Here is an 18,352-nt window from a genome sequence, read left to right as displayed (position 1 = left end):
TTTTTAGAGGTCTCAGTACAGAATTCACGCCAGCTGCGTAATTTCTCAGTCTTAATGGCGTGCTTGTAAAGTCGTTGGCTTGCTAGATATGCAGTTCTATGCATGTTACGCATGCGATTGTTCCTGCATCTTTGATAGGTTCTTCTTAAATGTCGAGTGGTTCGACGGAGATTTTCAAGCTCATTAGTCCACCATGGTACACGTCTTTTGCGTGGTGTCTTTTTAGGAATATATAAATCACATGTGTGTGTTATTGTTGCAATATTAGTGTCTATTTGTTGTCTAGCATCGATAGGACTCTCGGAATAATAGGATATCAAGTGTGTTTCCAGATAATCCTTTAATCCCAGCCAATCTGCACGATTTAGGGCATATTTCAAAGGTGGAGCATATGCAGGAGTTTGCCCGTCAACAGAATTGAACAGATCAAAAGAGATCAGAGCATGCTCTGTAAGAATGTCCTCAGAAAGGACTCTCCAATTATTAATTTTTGTGTAAGTTCTACTGCATCCAACCGTGACATCAATCCAACTCTCACCCCTATGAGAGGTGAAAGTCGGTGGAGATAGAGGATTATTTATAACTAAAAGATCATTATGCATAAAAAATTCCTCAAGTAAACCTCCTCGTCGGTCAAAGACTTCGCCACCCCAAGCGGGTGAGTGCGCGTTCAAATCACCAGCAATTAGAATGTGTGAGTCCCGAAATGAATCAACAATTCTCTGAAGACTGCTAATGTACTCCTCAGAGTCAGCATCGCCAGGAAAATAAGTGTTTACCACAATAAGATGAATTTCCGTCAACAATACTTCTAAAGTAATCATATATTGGTTACTGAAAGCAATGTGATGCATAACTGATATATGTCTATTTGGTACTAAGGATATGGCCCACGGATACAGATCAGTCCCTTGAAGGGCTGGACAATAAGTTGGAAGACACGCTGGAGTATTCCTGAGGCAATATGGTTCTTGAACCAACACAATATCATAATTATTAATATTCATACTTAAAAGTGAGGTAGCAGAAATGCTCCTCCCTACATTTATCTGCAAAAAACGTATTTTATTATAGTTATTCGGTTCCATATTCAGTTCTAGAAACAATAAAATTTTTAATACGCTGTTTAACAGGACAAAAGCCATCCCGTGCATTGTGTTGGTTGTTATGTATATTGTTACGCAAACAGTTGCAGCATTTTGGTTCATTCTCTAAGTTTGGACATTCGTTGAAAGAATGATTCCCCGCGCAATGACTACAAATATATGCCGATTGCGAGCAATCTCTAGCCGAATGGTGATATCCACAGCACTTGAAACACTGCAGAATCGGATGGAAATCAACGATTCTGCAGCGTGACCATTCAACATTAACTTTTTCCATATTTAAGAGGAGTTTTCTGACATATGGCGATGTTTCCACTATCCAGTTTATATATGTAGCGTTCTTTTTCCCTAAAACAAATTTGGATCTAAATTGCCGGATAAATTCTTCCTCAGATAAATTTTCATATATTATATGGTTCTGCTGATATATCAATTTAGGAAGGTCTTTCTTCGTTATTTCGTTGTGAACAGAATAAATAGCAACGTGTGGCCATCTTTTTTTGGGTCTTCGAGTTACTAGCTCTGGTATCTGTTCTTCTATGGTCTTTTCCAAGACTGTTACATCCCTATTAGTTCCCAATTCTATGGCCAGTCCCCCACCACGAACTTTCCTAAGTTTTTCTATACCTATGTGCATATTGGAGGGTTTTATCTTGATATTCATTAGTTTTCGGACAACTTCACTATTGTTGTTAGCCTTGTCCTTACTGTAAACAAGTAATATCTCTTTCGATGAATTTGTTTTGTGAGAAATGTTGCTATTGCCCATATTTCCACCAGTCTTTACAATCGTACTATAAAGTGATCAGGAAGAAATATATTGAAATGTTTTATCTTCAATTTTGTCCAGTTTCTCAAGGACAACTTTCTGTGTGTCAATAAAACCCTCAGGGGAGGCAAATCGGGATGTTTCATCCTGAATTTCTTTCAATCTATCCAATGTTGTCTTCTGAGCCTCTGAAAATTCTTCAACCGTAATAAAGCGCCTTGTATTATTTTCAATTTTATCTAGTCTCTCAAAAAGAGCTTTCTGTGTAGCAAGAATCCTTTCAAGGTTGGAATTTTGCATGACATCCTCCTTCTTGGCCAAAGAGGCAAGTCTTTTTTCTAAAATTTCTGGAAGTTCAAGATGCTGAAAAGTATTTTCCACTAACTTTATAACAGCAAGAAATTGGTCTGTTATATATTGCATGTGTGCGCCAGTATGGAGTTTTCCGTTTGGATTTTCAGAAATATATGTTTTAATCTTATCTAATATATTGTGTGCATTCTTGTAAAATGCTTCTATACAGCTAGATACCATATTATCAGAATTCATTACGGCAAATTCATAAATAAATAATCAAATAGAAATACAATATATAGAGAGAAATAAGTATATATATATATAATTATAAAGTATAACCACAATAATAATATAATATAATTTGTAAATAGCAATTTGAAAAGAAGGGAAATATAAGGAAAAACATACGAATAACCGATTATATACTTATCCAATTTTATGAAAATTAGCATCAAAAGAATTGTTATGAAACGCCGATTCCAAAAATATATAGCACTTTATATTATCTAGTAAAAATAAGCCTCCCCAATTAGAATTTAGAATTTAATGGAATAAATGGAATAATATGCAATGTTGAAATCGAACGTGATATTAGAATCTTCATAATTCAAAAACTGTCAGACAAATGTTTTCTCAGCTGCCTAAATAATACACAAACTGACAACTACAACTGCATCATTGATGTCAACAGTATTGTCCATTTCCTCAGTGATGTTAGCCAAAGAAAAAAATGCAAGCCAATCTGCCGTTTCCAGTTTTCAGCGTGGTGGAGGAGCTGTTTCACAGCTGTCTCTGCCTCGGTATTTTAGAAATATTGGGAAGTAGTAACCAGAGAGTGGATTACATCCAACCTCCCATGTAAATGCTGAAAACAGATTCAAAGTTGCTAATGATAGATCAATGGCAGTGAACGTTCTTGATGGGGCATGGTAGTATGTCACTTCTCCAGTATTAAATAGATGCAGTTAATAATTACCTATAAATCTCTCAATGGCTCTGCCTCAACGATTCATGTCAACACTGCCCCACATAGGATTGTGGCCATTAAAATCACCAAGTAAAAGGAATGGTGTTGGCAGCTGTTCAACCAAGGCATCCAGTTCATTCTCATTGACTCTGACGTCTGGTGGCAAGTATATAGAACAAACTGTGACAGTTACGCAAATTGAAATTTTGACTGCCACAGCTTGCAGCTCTGTTGTTATTTGTACCGGTAGGTATGGAATGCGATTTGAAACCAGAATAGCCACACCGCCACTGGCACGGTTGTGGCTATCATCTTCCTTGCAGTAGAGATTGAATCTTTTTAAAGTAATTCTTTCTCCAGGTTTCAGATGGGTTTCCTGGAGTGCCACGCAAAAAGATGAGGTAGATGATGTCAAGTGTTTAATGTCAGAGAAGTTAATGCGAAAACCACGACAATTCCATTGGATTATTTTATAATCCATTGTGTGTTTGAGGCAGCATTCTTCATGAAGGTATCCCTGTTTAGTTTTACAGCTGATTTGCCTTTTGGAGGTGAAGTTGGTGGTGTCCCCTTATTATTAGTCTCCTCGTCAGAAAACTCACTCATAGACTGAGCCTCTGCTCTCTTAGATTTGGAGATGGCTGCTTTTAATTTTTGTTTGTTGAGCGGGTTCTTAGCAGCCTTCTTAGAACCCACGTTTCTTGTTATTACCCCTGTTTTAGGTGTTTTGGTTTTCTTGCTGTACTTTTCTGCTGTTTGGGTAGATGGTATAAGCAAACATTTTTCATGGCGAGTTAGAGATTCATCTGGTGAAACAGAAATGTCTGTCTGAACTCCACATGTCTGTGGATTTCAGAACAGCAGCAAATGTCTTCTGTTTCACTGATGCATTTAAAGTGACCATGCATCGTGCCTATGCGTAAGGTATATTTTTCACCATTTTTACCCGCTGAATCTCTTTCTCTTTTTGCCACGTGGGGCATTTTCGAGAGTAGGCAGGATGAGCATCTTTGCAGTTGACGCAGCATGGAGTGGTTGAACACTCAGTATTCTGGTGGTCTTCAACTCCACACTGTGCACATAAACTTTTGCCTCGACAGGATGTTTGGGAATGTCCAAACTGCTGGCATTTGAAACAACTTAATAGGTTTGGAATCTATGGACAAACTGGACAGCGCAGATATCCTGCAGTAATGAAACATGGCAATGTCGGCTTGTTAAACGTGAGAATAAGATGTTTCGTTGGTATCAACTTGCCATCTTGACGAATGGAGAAACGTCGAACAGCAGTGACACCTTGGTCTGAAAGTCCAATCTGAATATCCGACTCTTCTTCAGACTTCAGATCAACCTCAGATATCACACCACAAGATGTGTTTAAACTTCCGTGTGGTGTAACAGTCACTTCCATGTCTCCCAGTGTCTTTGTTGTTAATAGTTTTGCTGACTGTTGTGGTGAAACTGTTTCTATGAGTAAATCGCCTGATCTCAATTTTTGTATTGTTATCAAATGTCCAATAGTCGATTCAAACAGTTTTTGTATTAAGGTTGGTTGGTTGGTTAGTTTTTGTTTTTTGGCACAATAGCCGTATAGGCTATGCTGCGCCAAGGCAAATGGTTAAAAAATTTTAAACATAATAAATAACTAACATATGGCAATAATAACTAAATAAATAAACAATGACAACGAAAATAAATATACACATAGTAAGTACAAAAAGACAACAACACGCAAAAATGAAATAAATATATAAATAAATAGTTAATTAAATTTCTTTATACAAATTAATAACTTTTAAAAAGTCCAATACATTATAATGATTTGGTCTCTGGCCCAGAATCTCTTTAAAACTTGCATTTCCAATATGCTCTCTACGACTGCTCTCAAAGGCAGAGCAATCGAGCAGTATGTGTTTAACACTTAGAGAGCAGTTGCAATACTGGCATACTGGTTGCTCTTCATCCTTCAGAAGGTATTGATGAGTCAACCGAGTATGTCCAATCCTCAGGTATTTTTACTCAGACGAGTAAAAATAACCTCAGAACTCCTGTCGTAATATTTATTATGTGTCCAATTTTCTATCATAGGTTTGATCTAATGTAGTTTATTGTGGACTTGTGCATTCCACATATTTTGCCATTTCTCCGCTAGTCGTTTCTTAACGACTAGCTTCAAATCGCCTCCTTCAATATGCATTGTATGCTGTGAAAAACTAGCTGACTTTGCAGCTGCATCAGCTACTTCATTTCCTCTTATACCTACATGGCCTGGGACCCAACAAAATTTTACAGAGAAATTCCTTGCAAGAAGATGGCAAAACAATTTACAAATTTTAATCACTATGGAGTGGAAACTAGGTTCACATGAAATCAAAGCCTGAAGGGAACTAACTGAGTCAGTGTAATTCACGCAACAACGATGACCTTTTCTGAATACATACTTTAAAGCTAGATAAATAGCCTGCAGCTCTGCAGTAAGGATAGATGAATTCGATTCAATTTGTTCTGCCAAGATTTCATCCTGGCAAACAAAAGCTGACATATTCATCCGATTTAAAACCGTCAGTATAAATAGAAATTAAATTCTTGTCTTGGTATTGAATTTCTGCAAAGTGCTGTATGTAGATAGAGTCTGGAGTCGATTTCTTAGGAAACTGCTTTAAGCTATAGTCAACATTTATCTCAGGAATTGACCAAGGTAGTATACAAGCAACCTGAGCCTGTGAAATGTTGCTTGTATTCAGGTCAATCGTGCTGCTTACATTCTCCATTCTTATGTTGAATGTACGGACAGAGCTTGGGCGAGCTACAAATAATGTTATCAGTTGCATATCTGATACCGTACAGTCAACTGATGGTTTAGCTTGAGATTTCTGTTTAATGTAATAATAGAGACACAACTGTTCTCTCCTAAGTGATAGTGGAGGCTCATAAGCATCCACGTACAGACTTTGTACAGGAGAGGTGCGAAAGGCACCAGTGCACAAATGCAGAGCTTGATGATGGATTGGATCCAGCATCCGAAGAGTAGATTCTCGCGCAGAGCCATAAACAATGCATCCGTAGTCCAGCTTAGAGCGGACAAGGGCCCTATAAATCCTGAGCATAGAACATTTGTCTGCTCCCCAGGATGAGCAGCACAGTACGTTTAAAAGTTTCAAAGATTTTAGACATCTACTCTTCAAATTGCGCAAGTGTGGAAAAAACGTCAGTTTATGATCGAACAAAACACCCAAAAATTTTGCCTCATTCACCATTGGGATTTTGATCCCATTTAAATAAATTTCAGGATCCAAGTGTAAACCATGCCTTCGGCAAAAGTGGATGCACAAGGTCTTCTCCGTGTTAAAACTAAAACCATTGGTCTTGGACTAATGGTCTATGCGATTTAGGGAAATTTGCAGTTGTCTCTGGATAAAACTCATGTTGCTAGACTGGCAGGAAATCTGAAAGTCATCCACATACAAAGAGTGTTTCACACTGGGAGGGAGGCAGTTAGCTATGCTATTAATTTTAATTAGGAACAGAGTCACACTCAAAATAGAGCCTTGAGGGACACCTTCTTCTTGGGTGAAGAGCCTAGATAATGTGTTGCCCATCCTGACATAGAATCTTCGATTCTGTAAGAAGTTTTTTATAAAAATTGGCAAATTACCCCTCAAACCGAATTCATACAGATCACAGAGTATCCCGTATCGCCAACAGCGATCATAGGGCTTCTCTATATTGAAAAACACAGACACTAAGTGCTGTCATCTAACAAACGCTTCACATATAGATGTTTCAACGTTTACTAAGTTATCAGTGGTACTTCTGTTCCTACGGAATCCACTCTGATGTGGTGAAAAATATTTCTTTTCCTCTAGTAGGAACATCAGGCAACTGTTTACCATCCTCTCAAAGAGTTTACACAGACAACTTGTCAGAGAGATTTGTCTATAATTGGAGGGATTCTTGTGGTCTTTACCTGGTTTGGGAATGGGAATAATGATATATAGCCTCCAAGAATCAGGAAAAGTATGTTCTGTCCATATTCTGTGAAACAGATGCAAAAGATTAGAAAGGGAATTGTTCAAAAGATTTTTAATCATGCTGTAGTGGATTTTATCCGAGCCTACAGCAGTATTCCCAGAGCGAGAGATCGCTGTATGTAATTCAATTTTAGTGAATGGCACATTATATTCCTCATTAGATGAGGAGTAAAATTTTAAATGTTGTTTTTCACTTTGTGCTTTATAAACCTAAAAATTCCTTGAATACATAATATAGCTGGATGAAGCAGAAAATGTTTCTCCTAATAAGTCAGCAATACCCTGTATGTCGCTGATTATTGTGCCATTATTTTCCAGCATGGACAGAGAGTGAAAAGCATATTTCCTATTAATTTTATGGATTTTATCCCAGACTGCTTTTGAGCTGGTGGAAGATATTATGCTAGAAACATACTTCCTCAAAGAATCCCTTTGGCTTTGCCTTCTTATTCTTCTGGCATTTGCCTTTGCTTTTCGAAAAGCAACTAAATTTCTAGCAGTGGAGTATCTTCTAAAAGTCCCTCATGCTTTCTTTTGTGCTTTAAATGCTGCCTCGTATTTCTGGTCCCACCATGGTTTCGGATGCTTCGGGTATCTTGTTGATGTCTTTCCCATTGTTTTCTCAGCTGCCTGAATAATACTGGAAGTGACAACTTCAACTGCATCATTGATATCAGCAGTATTGACCATTTCCTCGGAGATCTCAGCCATAGAGAAGAATGCAGGCCAATCTGCCGTTTCAAGTTTCCAGCGTGGTAGACGGGCTGTTTCACAGCTTTCTCTGCCTCGGTATTTTAGAAATATTGGGAAGTGGTTGCTAGAGAGTGGATTACATCCAACCTCCCATGTAAATGCTAAAAACAGGTTTGGACTTGCTAAAGTTAAATCAATGGCTGTAAATGTTCTCGTTGGAGCATGGAAGTATCTCACTTCTCCTGTATTAAATAAATACAGTTGGTGATTGCCAATAAATCTTTCAAATCCGACATTAACCGTCAAGGCAGGGGCCTTGACGGTTAATGTCAGGACTGCCCCACATAGGATTGTGACCATTGAAATCACCGAGTAAAAGGAATGGAGTTGGCAGCTGTTCAACTAGTGTATCCAATTCATCCTCATTGACTCTGACATCTGGTGGCAACTATATAGAACAAAGTGTGACAGTTACTTCAATAGAAATTCTGACTGCCACAGCTTGCAGCTCTGTTGTTATTTGTACCGGTAAAGATGGAATGCGATTTGACACCAGAATAGCCACACCTCCACTGGCACAGTTGTGGCTATCATCATCCTTGCGGTAGAGATTGAAACCTTTTAAAGAATTTTTTCTCCAAGTTTTAGATTTGTTTTCTGGAGTGCCACACAGAGAGATGAGGTAGATGATGTCAAGTGTTTAACATCAGAGAAGTTGTTGCAGAAACCACGACAGTTCCATTGGATTATTTTATAATCCATTATGTATTTGAGGCAGCATTTTTAGCAAGGTTATCCCTCTTTAATTTTACAGGGTGTTTTTCTTTTGGAAATGATGTTGGTGGTGTCACCCCCTTATTATTCTCTTCATCAGAGAAGTCGGAGAACTCACTCATAGACTGCGTCTCAGATTTTTTTGATTTAGAGAGGGCTGCTTTTACCCTTTGTTTATTAAGTGAGTTCTTACTGGCTTTTTTGGAACCCACATTCCTAGTTGTTACCCCTGTTTTAGGTATAAGTGGTTTTGCTTTGTTATTCTCTTTCTCTGTTGCTTTGGTAGATGGTATCAGCAGATATTTTTCATGGCAAGTCATAGATTCATTTGGTGAAACAGAAATGTCTGTCTGAACTCCACATGTCTTTGTGGATTTCAGAACAGCAGCAAATGTCTTCTGTTTCACTGGTGCACTTAAAGTAAAAATGCGACGTGCCTCTGAATAAGATATATTATTAACAATCTTCAATCGCTGAATTTCTCTCTCTGCCATGCAGTGCATTTTCGAGAATAGGCAGGATGGTCATCTTTGCTGTTCACACAGCATGGAGAACTTGTGCATTCAGTACTCTCGTGGTCTTCATTTCCACACTGTGCGCATGCTTTTTTTCATCTGCATGATATTTGCGAGTGTCCAAACCGCTGACATTTAAAGCAACGTAGCGGATTTGGAATGTATGGGCAAACTGGGCAACGGAGATATCCTGCCGCAACAGAAGATAGCAATGATGGTTTGTTGAAAGTCAATATAAGGTGTTTTGTTGGTATCAACTTGCCATCACGACGAATCAAAATTCGTCTAACAGCAGTAACATCTTGGTCTGAGAGATCAATCTGAATATCTGATTCATCCTCAGACATCAGATCAGTTTCAGATATCACACCACGTGACGAGTTCAAATTTGTATGTGGTGTGATGGTTACCATTATTTCTCCTAGACACTTCATTTTGAGTAGCTTTGCTGACTGTTGAGGGAAAGCTGCTTCTACAAGTAGATCTCCTGACCTCAGTTTTTGAATTTTTTTAAGATTCCCAATGGTCGATTCAAACAATTTTTGAATCAAAAAGGGAGAACGTTTAGATAGAGTTGTTTGTCCCATAGCATGAACAATAAGATATGCTGGTTGATCGGAAGAAATGGCATCCCTTGGTGGTAATGCATCAGTACATGTTTTATATTTTAGTGAATCCATATTTAATAATAACAGTTCAGCTAAAATATATATAAATGCTTTGCTGTATATTAGTTAATATGACGATTTTAGTCTCTGTAATCCAAAATTATTCTTGGTAGACCAATCTCACAGCAATCGTATTGGCAAATTAAGTTTTAACTTAATTTGCCAATAAATTCTTGGTAGACCAATCTCACAGCAATCGTATNATCTGTTAATATGACGATTTTAGTCTCTGTAATCCAAAATTATTCTTGGTAGACCAATCTCACAGCAATCGTATTGGCAAATTAAGTTTTAACTTAATTTGCCAATAAATTCTTGGTAGACCAATCTCACAGCAATCGTATTGGCAAATTAAGTTAAAACTTAATTTGCCAATACGATTGCTGTGAGATTGGTCTACCAAGAATAATTTTGAATTACAGAGACTAAAATCGTCATATTAACAGTTCAGCTCCTGGTGACCCCACCCACCATGAGGCCCAACAAGGGGATGCCGTCACATGGGAGACTCCCATAGACCAGGGTTTCCCAGGAGCTATACCCTCACAGTGCAGTCAAGAAAAGCACATCTGGACTGACAAGACAAAACTGTCAAGCAGGGACGTGTCTGCCCAGTCTGCATCAGTCAGTTGACTCCAGGCTGAGGACAAAAATGACTCAATGACCAGCCAATTGACTCAAACAGAGCCTGATTTGAGCCTCCTGTTTATCCAAAGCAGGGGCCAAAGCAGTGTGTTGGGGACGTTATGTTGCCCCTCAACTACCAGGATCCCCCTTTTCTTGCTTACGAGACACCACGCACGGCAAACACGTGGGTGGGCGTTCAGATCCCACGGATGGTGAAAAAAGTTACTGAACCATCTCTGGGAGGTCCCCTCACCAAGGACAGGAACCCACATCGAGGGGGGAAGTGTGTTGGTAGTTCGAATTTCTTCGTTTTCAGTTACTTCCGATTCCAGTAAAAAAAAAAAAAATATATCATGAAACATAATAAAGATTTTCTATTAATTTTTATAAAATGCAGTAGTAGTATTTTGCTATTCTGTAATGGTTATGTGTATTTTTAGATATTTTTATGATTTATACACGCAAAGCTTCAAAAATTTTCGTAAATTTGTGTTAAATCGAATAAAGATAGAGATTTTTTCGTTATACACACCAATTTTCTTTTCCGTTTCCGCGTTAGATGTTCCGCTATAAACAGGTTCCGTTATATCGTTTTTTTTAAATTATTAATAGTTTCAGAGATATGCACAATTAAGCATGCTCAATGCTACCAAAACAAAACAATCAATTTATTACATTATTTTGTTTCATTGTTGTCTCCTGTTTCGACTTTCAATCAGAAATCTGAATTTAATAATTAAATTAAATTAGTAAAATCATAATGGTAAGTAAAATCTTTTACTTTACCTGTATAACACATTTTTAATTTCCCAAACTGCTTTATTAACAGTTTACAATATAACATAAACTTTGAATTTTAATTTTATATTGAAGATAGAAAACAGATTGTAAAAATATAAACATATTATAATATATAACAATAATTTATATTATCGTGAATAATTTTTGTTTAAGTTTGTGACTAATTATTTATTTTTATTCAACAAATTATTTTAAAATGCAGGGAATGTGGCAAAAAATTTTTATGCAAAAGCCAGTTAGAAAACCACATGAGAATTCACACGGGTTTCAATGTAATTTGTGCCCGAACACTTTTCATCAAAAGGGCAACTTAACATCGCACATGAAAATGCATTTATGTCAAAGGCCGTACAACTGCAATTATTGTCAAAATACTTTTAAACAAAGAAATAATTTAGAACAACACATGTACTTACATCATCCCAACAAAATTTTATCTAATGTAAATATTACGAGAAGTTTACAGGGGTACCTCAGCTGCTGGTGACTTTTTGTTGGAGATTTTGTTAACACATTTTTTTATTGTAAATTACTGAGTCTTTTATTTATTTGCTACCTAAGTTCGTACGTTTTTTGCTCAATTGTATTATTCTGTGTCATTAGTTCTATTTTTTTTAAAATGTTTCCACGTACTCCTCCAGAAGCATTAAAGCACACCCAAGAAGAAAGGAACTAAACATCATCATTCACCGAGTGATCCGGGTGTAAAATATCCAAAGTTAGAACATTATTTTAAGCGGCAATCTCCTCCAGACTCAGACAGAGAAGAATTGTTAACCTTACGGCAATATTTGGAGACGACTTTAAATATAGTAATGATGCAGTTGAAGTGTATCGAAGATAGGCTCGCCAATTTGGAAATGGCCAACCAGTCAACTTTGTCCTTGGTAAGAAAATTGGAAACTGACTTTTCTAAAGTATGTTCGTGACTAGATAAACTGGAACAGCAACATCAGTTACCTTTGGATGACATTGGTGAGTTACATTCCTTTGCCTACGATAGACAAGTTAATGCTTCAAACAGAACCAATTTAATGTTGTTTAACCATACAGATACAGATACAGATACAGATATTTATTGATCAATATGCCATATGGCATATCCCAGTGCCACTAAGTATTACCGGGTATATACAGGAAATTACATAGTTTACACTGAAGATTTCGATAACTAATTATTAACGTAAATAAAATTAATTAACGCGTGTACAATTATATATATGAGGTTATACACGCGTGCAAAACATTAATAAGTATAAATAGATAAAAATAAATTTAAAACATAAAAGTTGCTGGAAATGTGACAGAGTCATAACATTATATAGTTACACGAGGAACATATGTTTTGTTATCTTACGCGGCAATTCTGTTTCAGCAGAGGTTTTCTCTTTTCCACTCCCTAATAAAGACGCAGTAGTAGAGTCAGTCTAGATAAAAGTTTTTTTTTTTTTTTTTTTTTTTTCTGCTGAAGTGAAACTCCTGCACAATCCAGACCAGGAGACTTATACAGATCTTATTAGAATATAGTCCTCTGTCAACGATTTTCCAGAATTAGTTGTCCAACGCCTTTGCTCTTCCTTATAAATCTTGCTGCTAGCATAGCTCCAGGTATATCTTGTGTGATTCTTATTGCCATGGTACAGCTCCAGGCACACCACTGTTATCCACAAAATTTGCCTCTTATGTATGCATGAGAAGCAAACGCCGATACAGAATCACAATGCCAGTAGATGCACTTAATTCACATATGTAGCAGACAAATTCTTCTCGAATATCACTGTTGCACAACGTTTGTGGAATTATACCAGAGTAGTAGTCCAGCCAGAACAGTAGACCAGCCGAAGGAAGACGCTAAATAAGGTTTCAACACAGTTGTACATCATCTATGACGTTCAATGTATGGATACTTTGATTATTTATTGAAGTCTCTTATCATTGATGAGACACATTTCTGAGCACAAATACATAACATCATATATTATTTAGGGAAGAACCAGTGCATTAGACCTATCGATGAAGGACACTGTATAGAGTTTCAACACAGTTGTACAGCATCTATGATGTCCTATGATCACATACGTTGGTTGTTTATTGAAGTCTTTCGTCAATGACGTGACATATTTTTGGGCATAGTAATACAAAGTCAAAACCAGATTCCTTAAGCAAATATTTCACAAGTACGGCCAATCAAGTATTATAAAAAGAGTAGGGCACATAAGTATAACTAGGGTAAGTGTGTTAACGAGAATACAACAAAACATGTAAAATATATAATAATAAAAGAAATAAAATAGACAAAACGCCGATAGAGAACCCATGGTATCAATGCTAAACCTTCCAAAAGAAAATGCAGACTACAAGTACAATCACGAAATAATTATATTAGGGTAATTTATATTTTTACTAACCAACAGTTGGCCATTAATGGCCAGAATAAGCTGGTACACTGGTCCTTACAAAATACATGTTAACGAGTTGTACAAAGGCATCGAAGGTATCTTTGTGATCAAAGAGACGTTCTAAGGTGGGAGGTGGCCAATGGAGATCATGAGACTCAAGTAACAGTTTTAAAATCAATCTTTCATTTTCTAGCATAGGGCATGTATAAATATAATGATCGCTGCTGTCGTTGCAATCACATATAAGACATCTTGAGTTTGATGTGCCCTTGAATCTTGAAAGGTATGAATAAATTCTCCCATGATTTGTTAATATTTGTGTGAGTTGGTGGGTAGGCTTGTACCATTTATTACTAAGGAAATTTGTAATATCTGTAATATATTCATGTGTTTTATTATTAATATTATTCCATTGAAGCTGCCATGCATGAATTACTTCTTTCCACAGGATAGTTTTAATTGTTTGTATACTAATTCTTTTGTAAGATACAGGTAAGTCCTCCTTATAAGAAGCCTCTTTTGCAAGTTCGTCTGCCAGTTCATTTCCATAGTGCTTTTGATGTCCTCAAATCACGTTTATAGCGAAATGACAAGAGGATATACTTATGATATCTTGTATATGATTTGTAATCGGATGATAGTTTCTGGTTTTTAGCAGAGCTATGGCAGAAGAACAATCAGTATTAACAGAAATCCTTTTGTTTGTATAATTGTGCTTGCACCAAGCAACAGCCATTTGAATGGCGAACAATTCGGCTTGGAAATTTGAGCAATTTTCACCAAGTCAATATTGTTCCATAGTCAATATCTCTTCACGGCAGTATGCGATAAAACTGCAGCCTACTCGGTTACCCGTTTTAGAGAGTTTAACCATAGTGTGACCGCAGGGTCGGCACCTCTTTGGCGCCCTGTCAGGATGACACCACTGTGCCCCTTAACGGACACAGAAAAGATTTATTGGCCGTTTATTTTGTTACGCAAACGGTCGCGTTTGTGGACTTTTAGTTCTGGGATGGAGGCGTAACGAGAGAATCAGAGGGAGTACACTCTACATAATCTATACATAATGCCCGTTTATTGTGCATACTATATACAATCACAATAGCTATATACAATCGGTTCAATGAACATATCTATTTTTGCCCGGTTACCCGTATTCCTGAGAGAGAGAGAGCTCACATGAATTTCGCGCAAGGATAAATACCTTGGTTTGAATCGTCGATTAGTGACTTCACAAAGTTCTTTCGAACGTTGAAATGCTTTTCCCAGTTGCACAAAGTTCTTTCGAATGTTGTTGGGCGTAGTCCTTCCAAACAGCGGCGATTAGATTAGTTCCGGGTAGCGGCTAATCCGTTCATGTAAATTGCACAGTGCACCAATTTCCAGAGACTGACTCTTACGTATCGACCCCTCCCTTTTATAAAGGGGGTCTCGTTGGGTTTTTTCCACTGCCTTATTAGGACTGTTTTTTCACCACTGACCAATAGTCTTTTTCGAGATTTCGGGTGACACATTCGATGTATCATACTTGACAAGGAACTAAGTTCGTGGGAAAAGATTTTTATGTTCTTTTTTTTTATATCGGGTTGAAGTTATTTTTTTAAACTTTTCCTCCCTCAACAAAAAATTTATTTAACAATTTATTCCCTAAATTCGACTCTCATAATAATATTCTGCTCAAGTTGGATTTGCGGGATTATATTGTTAATTTATTTTCTAAGGAATTGGAGGTGATTGATCTGTCGGGGCATAATATTGTTGGTGTTTCCCATTTGAGAGGTAAAATTCTGGAATTCTATAGCATCCAGTTGTCGTCCTGGAAATGTCAAAATTATTTATTGCAAAAATTTCGGATGAAAACTCAACAAGAGGGCAGGATAAGACCGGTGAAATTTAGGTTGGCACCAGATCTATTGTTTAATTCCCGTGTTCGCCGTAAAAACCTGGTTACTTTTTTAAAAGAATACTGGGAAGCTGGTCGTCGTGTTTTTTTGTGGGATGACGTATTATATGTAGATGACAAGAAGTTCACATATTCTATTTCGGGCCATCGCTTAATAGTGGTGCCTGTTTCTTTTTTTATTTTGAATTTTCCTCCCTGCAAGAGAGTCAGTTTGGAGAAACTTTCAACTTCATCGTGCCCGGACCAGTTTGGTTTGAGTAGTTATTCAGAATCGTTATTTTTTTGGAATTGTTGTGAATTTAGCACCAAGTGTTCTCTGTTGGATTATATGATTAAACGACTATATTTAATTTGTTTAGCCCTTGTTGAAACCTGAATAGTTTCAGTAAATGGTGATTTTCTTGCTTACTTTTTTGCAGTAAACTGGAGGTATTTTATGATTCCAGCAGAAAAGCCATTGAGGCCGGGTAGACCCTATGGTGGTATTTTGTTCTTTTTTGATGAAGTTAGAGGGCACTTCGAGTTATTGGTAACTTACCCTGATTTGATGGTGATTGGCTTATCACTTTACTCGGTTCTCGATCCTAGAAATATCCTGGTGCTGGTGGTATATGCTGGCTCGCAGAGACAACAGGGCTTATGTTTAGACTTGTTTTCTTCTATTTTGAACCCTTGGTCTTCGTACTACCATGGAATTGTGATAATGGGATATTTTAACATCCATATTGGTGTAGGAATTGATTCACATTTGAATGTAGACTCTCCCTACATTTTTGATCTCAGACGTTCAAAGGATTTGAAGGTCGACACGGCCAGGAGAGTTTCTGCGTTGGTTGATTGAACACAATTTTATTCTCCTTAATGGACATACTATGGGAGATTTCCGAGGTGAGCTAACTTTTTTGTCAAAAGTTGGTAGCTTGATTATAGACTTTATTGTCATTTCTCAAAATCTGGTTCATAAGGTAGAGTCTCTCTCATCTTCGTGTTAGGTCTCTCTCATCTTCAGACCATTTTCCAGTGGAATTACAGTTGTCGACCAGAAACAGATTTTCCTTTGTTGATGGGCTTTGTCCCACCAAGACTCGTTATGTTTGGAATGATTCTAAAGTAGAATTGTTTGGTGACGCCGTATCACAGAGTTTCCGGAATATAAACTTTGATTCTGTGTCTGTTGATGATTTCTATGGTATTATTTTATCCAAGCTATGCTCTATAGCAAGAAGACTAAATGTCTTAACTGAAGGTTTTGAACCTTACAGGAGGATTCGTCCCCCTTGGTTTGATAGGTCATGTTACATTTAGAAGCAAGCGAGGAACATTGCCTTGGGCAAATTCTGCAGATCTAATAGTCAGGCTGATGTGGCTTCCTTTTTAAATTTAAAATGACAATATAATTCACTTATTAGGGCCAAAAAGAGGAAATATTTTTGTAATTATGCTTTACAGTTGGCAGGGATTAGAGCCTCTAAGACCTTTTCGTATCGGATAGGTCGTTTTTGTTGGGTCAGGAGCATACTAAACCAAGAGATTTCCTTGACTGACTGGTTTATTCATTATCAATAGTTATTTAGTTTAAATACATCGAATTTACCCCCAATTCTATCACTACTGATGGCTTCTTTTGTTGTTGATCCTATTTTAGATCTTCCTATCTCTGATACAGAGATGAATACAGCACTTCAAAAGATGCGAATTCGTTCTGCTCCCGAGGTGAATAATGTTTCACCATCTTTACTTGTTTACTCTAAGAATACTTTAAATAACTTGGCCAAGTAAGGAACCAATCAAGTTTATGACACTGCTAAAATTCCGAAATCATGGTTAGAAGTAAAGATAAAAGTTATCCATAAAAAAGGTCCACTAGACGAGCCCGCTAACTTTTGACCAATATCGCTGTTGCCTGTAGTTCAAAAGATATTTACCTCCATTTTGGCAAATATATTGGGTATTTGGCTAAGAGAGAGAAATTTGATTCAACCTGCACAATTTGCTTTCCAACCTCAGAAGAGCACTTTAAGTAATATTCTGATTCTTCACTCCATTATTTGTAGACAACTATCAAAGAAAAGAAAATGTTTACTTGCAGCGTTCATTGACTATGAGAAAGCCTTTGACAGTGTTGTTTTGAAGATTTTGTTATTTAAATTAAAAGTGCTTGAAATATCTGACAAGTTTATTGACATTATTCAATGTTTATTTTTGGGATTGAAAGCAAAAATTTCCACTAGCACTGGTCTACAGATGCATTTTCATTAGAAAAAGGTTTACCTCAGGGCAATTCCTTAAGTCTGATATTGTTTATTTGTTATGTTAATGACATGGTACAAGTTTTTGATGATTTAAGTAAACATTCCATTTCTCTGGGAGAGTACAAAATCCATTTAGTTCAATTTGTTGATGATACAGTGGTGTTATTTACCACCCGACTTATCTACAAAAAAAATTGGACAGGTTATATAATTATTCCTCTAATTTGAGTTTGAGTATTAATTTATCCAAATCGAAAATAATGATTTTCAGACATAGTAAGAGGTTGAGAAAAGCTGATAAGTTTTTCTTAAATGGTAAAGGAGTCAGTATTGGTAATCTAAATATATAAAATTACTTGCCCTGACTGAGTGACTGACTATCGCCCAGAGCAAACTGCTGAACCTAAAGAAGTGAAATTTGGTACAGAGTTAGGGTATGTCATTAAACACACACTAAGCAAAGATTTTTCGAAATGTCCCCACAGGGGGAGAGGGAGAGTATTAAGGCTTAACCAGAAGAATGGCTTCTACTGTACTATTTTAGATACAA

At 36.9% G+C, this 18,352-nt stretch overlaps 3 protein-coding genes across 3 annotated transcripts; all 3 read right to left on the bottom strand.

Moving 5' to 3' along the window:
- Window positions 1–24: 24 nt before the first annotated feature.
- LOC111614270 lies at window positions 25–1,007 on the bottom strand. Its single transcript, XM_023355650.1, has 2 exons — window positions 84–1,007; window positions 25–33 (listed from the first exon to the last, which is right to left on the bottom strand). Exons 1-2 carry the CDS (start codon window positions 1,005–1,007, stop codon window positions 25–27), a joined length of 933 nt encoding a protein of 310 aa, XP_023211418.1.
- A 67-nt stretch (window positions 1,008–1,074) lies between these two features.
- On the bottom strand, window positions 1,075–1,875 carry LOC111614269. The gene has a single exon (XM_023355649.1). It carries the CDS (start codon window positions 1,873–1,875, stop codon window positions 1,075–1,077), a length of 801 nt encoding a protein of 266 aa, XP_023211417.1.
- Window positions 1,876–1,911: 36 nt separating this feature from the next.
- Window positions 1,912–4,550, bottom strand: LOC111614268. The gene is made up of 4 exons (XM_023355648.1): window positions 4,308–4,550; window positions 4,086–4,262; window positions 3,671–3,982; window positions 1,912–2,238 (listed from the first exon to the last, which is right to left on the bottom strand). The coding sequence occupies exons 1-4, from the start codon at window positions 4,548–4,550 to the stop codon at window positions 1,912–1,914; spliced, it is 1,059 nt and encodes a 352-aa protein (XP_023211416.1).
- Between the last annotated feature and the right edge of the window lie 13,802 nt (window positions 4,551–18,352).

This window comes from Centruroides sculpturatus, unplaced genomic scaffold (genome assembly GCF_000671375.1).
Source record: "Centruroides sculpturatus isolate CEXI.00-Female unplaced genomic scaffold, Cexi_2.0 scaffold1941, whole genome shotgun sequence".
Taxonomy (NCBI): domain Eukaryota; kingdom Metazoa; phylum Arthropoda; class Arachnida; order Scorpiones; family Buthidae; genus Centruroides; species Centruroides sculpturatus.
This window is presented reverse-complemented; position numbering and strand designations above follow the sequence as displayed.